Below are 6892 nucleotides of genomic sequence, written 5' to 3'. Positions count from 1 at the left end.
CGATGGGCTGTGTTGCTGTGCCTAGTGCAAGGAAAGTTGGAGGGAGACCTCGGGCAACTTCTCTGTGTTTCCGCATCAGTATGGAACACCACGTGGGTGAGGATTTTGGCTGTTCAGAATATTTCTATTTAATTGCTTTATTTTGGCATCTTGCTAAAATTCTCTTGGTTTCTATTTCATCCAAACCTTAAAAAGAAGTTTTGTTGGAGAACTGAATGATACATTCCTTGTGTTGGGGCTCTTTCTCTGCCAAATACTAAAGGCCTGCTGTCCTAGAATGACTCACAGCAGGTCACAAATTGTGTACTTTATGGAGAAGAACATAGGGTTTTTCTATATTCCTTGAATGTAGGAATTGTTACCAGCTGTCCTCAAGACTGTGTTGATAATAAACATTTTTTACTATCCTTATTTCAGAAAACAATTTTATATTGTCCACTGTGCAGACAAAACATCTTTCGTGAAGAATGCAATTAAGAAGCCAGTAAAAGTCCCACTAACATGAAAAATATCTATATTACGTGTAAAAATGTATTGTGAAATTTTTACTCCCCTAATCTACTATATTTCAGAAAAAAACCTCAGTGTTATTCTTCTAGTGAATTTACCTTTTGTCTTTGCAAAGGTGTCCACAAGGTGACAGGCCTCTGTTTGAATTTGTTGCTCCAAGTTGTTCTTACCAAGTGCCAGGCTTCTTATAACTCTCATGCCAAAGCATCTCTGTTGCTTCCAGGTGTGCCCGCTTGTCAGAAAAACACCTGAAGAACACAGAAAAAAATATTTTATTGCTGGGAAGGGAAATCCTTTCACTGCAGGAGGCAAAATTCAATTTAGATCAGGTTATATTTCACAACAAAGAAGATACTGTGATTTCAGATACTGAATTTTGGTCTCTAACTTAGGTTTTTATGACTCCCAACTTCATAGCTGCTTACAAATGTGACCCTGGAAACTGAGTGGTTGTGGGTTTTGGTAAGGACAGAACAGCTTTGTCTGTAGATGTCTTCTACAAGAACAGTCTTTTGTTTTAGGAGTAACAACTGAAGGGCAATTCGTCTAGGCAAATATTCCTTTGAATTTATTGGGAAGAAAAAGTCAGTAGTATGCTTTATAAGAGGAGAAATTTTTGGTTTTTCTTTTTCTTAATATGCTGGCTCTGCATGAAACCTTTCTGGTAGGTAAGCCCCATTATGTCCTTGCATAGCAGTAACTCATGTATGTGTGTATACATAGGAAAGAGTCTTTCTCCTTTACATCTTGTTTATATTTCAGTATTGTGTACCATCTTGTACCTTTCTCGCCCATCATATCCCTGTAGAATGGGGTGAGAGGTCTTCCGGAAATTTCCTCCGAATGGGTGACAATTCCCTCTTTTACTGCTTTGTATCCATTTAGTACAACCATAGGTGTCTGTCCCATCCACAACGTGTAGATATTTCCATAGATGTTGGTTAACTGAAGAGTTAATAACAGTAAATTAATAAATATAAACCAGGGAATGCACACATTTAAATACTCATTTTAAGAGTTTTTTGTAGTTGTAACTAAACCCATTTGCCAACATCAAATTGAATTACAAGTTTCAGAAAAAGCATTCTGTTATAATGTGCACTGGGAACAGATAATCGTACTTCATGGAATATTTACAAAGGACATCTCTTTGAAGACCACTCTGAAAATTTCACAGAAAGAGAAACAGCTCTGTGAGCTCAGAATCAAAGAACAAATGAAGAGAGGCAAAATCTCAGCTTTTCTGTTTGTTATTAATGAACCAGATTTATCGTATTTTCTTTCCTCTAACTTCTGAAGAAAGCAATGAAATATTTCTGCATTTTTTCCCATAACTTCCATTGGTGTTGCCTATTTTTCTCCATTGTCTTTCCTCAGATGCTTGTATGTTTCCTTAAAATAGTTTGAAGCAAGTTCTTTACTTTTAAAAATAATTTTAATTGGTTTATAAAGGAATTATGCTGTGAACATAACAATCAAATTTTCCTGCTTTGTTTTAGTAATAATCTTTCACTGCAGACAATAAATCTTTTTGCTGTACAAATAAGAAAAAAAAGGTCAGTTTAGAGTATATGTTTGGTCTTCTAATAGAGATCAGACCACTCGTGGTCTAGAGATATTTTGGTGACATTGGTGTCAGGCAAAGGAAGTTCTATTAGAGGTGGTTTAAAGGGCTGGATATCAATCAACACAAATAGAAAATGAAACTGTTAATGGAATATCACACTATTGATAGTGCTTGTGATAATGTTATGCATGGATGCTGCTGTATCTAAAAGAGAAAGAAAATAACGAGTGAAGCAATTATGTTTATTACTCAGAAATATTTTTAATAATGCAGGGTCCTTGAATTCTTTGAAAGTGGATTATAATCACGCTTAAGGTTTAAAAAAAATATTTCCAAGTTTAGACTGTTCCTATACAATGTACAATTTAAGTTAAAAGAGATTCAGACTGATTTTCAACTATATGACCTTTAAAGGTCCCTTCCAACCCAAACCATTCTATGATTCTATAGAGATAAATAAATACCTTAGTGAGAGTTTCTCGGCGAAGTTTGAAGTCCAGCTGCCACAAATTTCCAATGATGGGGAGGGGAACTGGTCCTGGAGGAAGCTGGGTACGCATCCATTGCAGCTTCAGGGACTGCAAAATCAGGAGACATACTACTAGAGCTATAAAAAATTCAGCAATCCCCAACATCTTACCAAAATTTTAACTTCTCACTGTGATTTTTTTTTTTTTTGTTGTTGCATATGACTTCCCCTGAAAGTTTGGAGTTGTGTAGATGAGTTTGCTTCTACTAAAGTCAAACTCTTTCTGAAGAATATATGTCTGCTTTGGCCATCTCTCTCTCTGTCTGACAATCTGCAGTTTTCCCAAACTGAAGTCCTTAGAAAAATGAAATACGTGGTCCTTTGCAGTTAGCCAAGCCACACCTACTCTCTTTTATGATCTGTAATTGTTATCTGTCTCTTTTTTCACTTAGAATTTTGTTTCCTGGGTCTAAATGCTCATTATTGAAGGATATCGAGTGTCTTGCATAATAATCCTGTAGTTAAACATTAAAATACCGAGGATGTGTTACTTACTACCTTTCTGAAGTACTAAAATTAGTATGTGGTTTGTTTCCTAGAAGAAGAAACATCTACTCAATTACCTGTCTGTTAGGATATGGTCTCAGAGATGAAAACTAATTTAATTCATGCAACATAAAGCTAAATTAATGTCTTAAAAAAAAAAAAAGGTGTAATTTAAGTATTAGTATCTGTTTTTCCTTTTTATCATATTCTGGATTAGGTTATGATATTACGCTCAACACAATTGAAAGATTATTGTTCTGTCCAGTGGATTGTATGGTATTTTCAAATTATTATTTTTTTAATTATTATTATAAGCATTTAAAATTTTCAGTGCAAATTTTGGAGGTGAAAAAATGCACAGGTTCTAGTTTATCTGTGAAAAAGAACAAATAAACTGAAGAAAGAGGCAAAACTTTAAATCTTTATTGATTTGTGGACCCATAAGCTTTCCAGGAGAGGTTTGTACCAATGTATAGCGAATTTGAGTCATTTTAGCGTGTATGGTGCTTCAGATTTTGGTCCTAAATGACATCATCTAGCTGAACATAAGCCTTAGCTACAGCAGTTTACATCCCTTACACTGTGACTGTAAAACAGCTTGCTTTGTCTCTTGATTATTTGGTGCCCTGTGGATCTCAGTATGAAGTCTTACTTTGTATAGTTTGTGCTTTTGTTTTAATTAGCTAATGTATTACATTGGATTTTTCAACACTTCGATCAAGAACTCAGCTAATGTTATGATGTCTCTTCAAGTAGGTGTAGGAGATTAAGGGAATCCAGGCAGTTGTACAAGTTGTCTGTTTTAAAATTGTATCGTAATTTCTCTGAGCAGGCTTGCTGAATTTTCCAGTCTGCAGTTTTCAACTCAAAACTTTTCATCCAAAACAAGGTTATTGATTGGACTCCCTGTACATTATGATAACAAAATATAAAGGTTTAATGCTCTCCATGGGCTTCTTAAGAACTCCTCTGAATTCTGTTAAACTTCAAGCAACTGTCTGAGAGTTACAGGTACGGACACTCAGTTAGTTTTCTAATTAGTTTGATTTTTTTTTTGTGAGTTGATAAAAGAAAATGTGTTAAATTTGATCTTGCATCCTTCAATCTTGAAAAACATGTAGATGGGCATGTCTTTTTTTAGTTGATTTTAATAATTTCAGATTCAAACATGAAATATAGGACAATTTCAGGGGGCCATAGAGGAACAGTGACATTGCAATATTTGCTTTCTTTACTTCTCTAAGCAGCCACCACTTCACTTCTCTCTTCAGTATCATGCAGCTTCTCTGCTTCATGGGGCTTCACGTGCAGATGCTTTCCAGGAAGTGTGGAAGCAGAGAAGCCATCAGAAGGCAAGGAGCGTGTCTGTATGCCTTTTTTATCTGTTTGCTTAGTTTTTTGGGCAGTGAGTGGAAACAGAAAAGCTTAAGGAGCATAATTTTGAGCAGCATGGTTCTGTGAATCTTACACTTGAAGAGTTAAATAGACAAAAAACTGAGAAGCAATTTGAAATGAAAATACATATTATGGTTTTATCAGCCAATTCTGACTTTTCCAGGATAACTCTAACGTTTGCCAAAAATTGCAGTGTTACTGAGTTATCATAGAATCATAGAATGGTTGGGGTTGGAAGGGACCTTAAAGATCATCCAGTTCCAACCCCCCTGCCATCAGCAGGGACACCTTCCACTAGACCAGGTTGCTCAAAGCCTCATCCAGCCTGGCCTTGAACACTTCCAGGGAGGGGGCATCCACAACTTCCTTGGGCAACCTGTTCCAGTGTCTGACCACCCTCACAGTGAAGAACTTCTTCCTAATATCTAATCTAAACCTACCCTCTCCCAATAGTTATGCTATTGAGCAGTCATTTATTAACCCAATTTTTCAAGTTTTGATGCTATTTGAGACTTTAAAAGAAATTACCTTATGAAATTATCTGACTAACTTGACTTGCTGCTTGTGTGCATCAAAACTTCATTTCTTCATATATTTTTTTCCCCTTTTTTTCATACAGCCAGTCCTGTCTGGTTAAAAGGAAGCAAGCACTATTCTATTTCTTATTGTTTGTGCACAGAATAATTTGCCAAATTTTCAAGTTCTGCAACAGTGAAAGACCACTGAAAGCTGTTGATGCACACGTGCCATCAGTGAGGGTATGATTTATACACTTCAAAATTACCTGAATTAAGATGAGTTGAGCCTTGAAATTACCTATTAATAATAGTGGTTATGATGAAACTTAAAAAAGAAAAGAACAAAAGAGCCTAGTGTGAAATATTTGAATTCTAGTGAGCTGCTATACTGACAGGTTTAAAATTTAAAAATACTCTCTTTGTCCTTCAAGTCCCCTTTTTTTTTTTTTTTTTTTTAAAGTTGATTTTATTAAACCTTTTTCTCTTTGTAAATCTGAATGGTCAAGCTTGGTGAGCATGTCATTGATTATTAATTTATGCTCTGTAACCCTGTTGTTTTCTACCTTAATGTTTTGTGGAACCCCTAAGTGACTGTGCCTTAGGGCAATCAGAAACTGAAAGAATGATTATAAAAACATACACTAGGCTGCTTCTGTATGGTGATTGTTTGGTGCCCACAAAGCTTTGCTTTGAGGTTCCCTTCTTGAAGGAGTTACTGGCAGTTTCTAAAGGCCCTCTGGGCATTGTGGCATGGTGTGGTGTCTGCCCAGCCTGCGTGGTGGTGGTGAAGTCTTCATTTGCTGTGACATTTCCTGCCCTTGCAGCCCCTTGTAGTAAGTGTTGCCATCTCGCTTCAGCCATGGGGGAGCTCAGTGGCAGGTCTAATTCTACACCTTTTCTTTATAGGTCTGGTGTTGTAATCCAATAGGATTAAATTATTCAGTCATAAATCTGTGTTCTCATTACCATGATTAGTTAATTTGACATAAAGCCTTCTCAAACACGTGGGGTATCACAGTGTTGCAGTGTATCCTGTGTGAGTGGTCTTGCTTTCGCAGTGGCCCTGTTCTTCTGCCTGTTTTCTGCTCTCCTAAACCTTTCTGCAGGGTAAATCTGGGCCCTGCTGACTAAGGCTGAGCCAAACAAGAGGCTTAGTCTGATCCTGGCCTTTTGGACACTGTGGGCATTGTGTTTTCCTACTGCTAGGTGAGAGTGGTGGGCATGCTGAAGTATGGTGAGGCACAGTTATTTCAGAAAAGCTCAGGCTGAAGTTTACAAGGAAGGGAAAAGCAAGGAAGCTGTTTTAGAAGAATCACAGAATCACAGAATGGTCGGGGTTGGAAAGGACCTCAGGAGATCATCTAGTCCAACTCACCTGCCAAAGCAGGTACCCTACACCACGTTGCTCAGGAAAGTGTCCAGGCGGGTTTTGAACATCTCCAGAGATGGAGACTCCACAAGAATGCAATATTCCTTATTTTAATATTTTCAGGATATGTAAGCAGAATCTCTTTGCATAAGCCTTGCTCGCTCTCCTCTGACACAAACACTATTGCAAGAGCTCACCAGTCAAGTAATAGACAATAAGTTTGATTGTTTTGAACTGATGAGGAAATCTGCTTTTGTAACGCAGGTTTAAGGCCACAGGAGTAGGAAGAAATGCAGCAACCGCAGAGGACAGATAAAGAACAGCATCTTCAGAAAGGTGTGAAGCAAACAAACGATGAGCATGCCATGCTGAGGGTTCCTGATATGCCTCTGCCTAGCGTGTGTGTCATCTGCTGTACCATAAATACCAGGGCAGAGACAGGCTCAGTGTGTATTAGAAAACACCAACTGGTTCCATGCTGCGCTTGTATTGCTTGGCATGGTAGCATGTGCTTGCTG

The 6892-nt window shown here is 37.4% G+C and overlaps 1 protein-coding gene across 1 annotated transcript in view; it reads right to left on the bottom strand.

The window, feature by feature from the left end:
* LOC104522246 (cytochrome P450 2J6) overlaps window positions 1-2712 on the bottom strand; it is a 9459-nt gene extending 6747 nt beyond the window's left edge. Inside the window, exons 1-3 of the mRNA XM_010164480.1 lie at window positions 2542-2712; window positions 1293-1455; window positions 609-758 (exon numbers count right to left, since the gene is read on the bottom strand). Coding sequence (XP_010162782.1) covers window positions 609-758; window positions 1293-1455; window positions 2542-2712 — 484 coding nt within the window. The remainder of the gene's footprint in view (window positions 1-608; window positions 759-1292; window positions 1456-2541) is intronic.
* Between the last annotated feature and the right edge of the window lie 4180 nt (window positions 2713-6892).

The sequence above is a fragment of the Antrostomus carolinensis genome, unplaced genomic scaffold, assembly GCF_000700745.2.
Source record: "Antrostomus carolinensis isolate BGI_N321 unplaced genomic scaffold, ASM70074v2 scaffold11223, whole genome shotgun sequence".
NCBI lineage: Eukaryota > Metazoa > Chordata > Aves > Caprimulgiformes > Caprimulgidae > Antrostomus > Antrostomus carolinensis.
The sequence above is the reverse complement of the archived record's forward strand: the minus strand, read 5'-3'. Positions and strand labels throughout refer to the sequence as shown.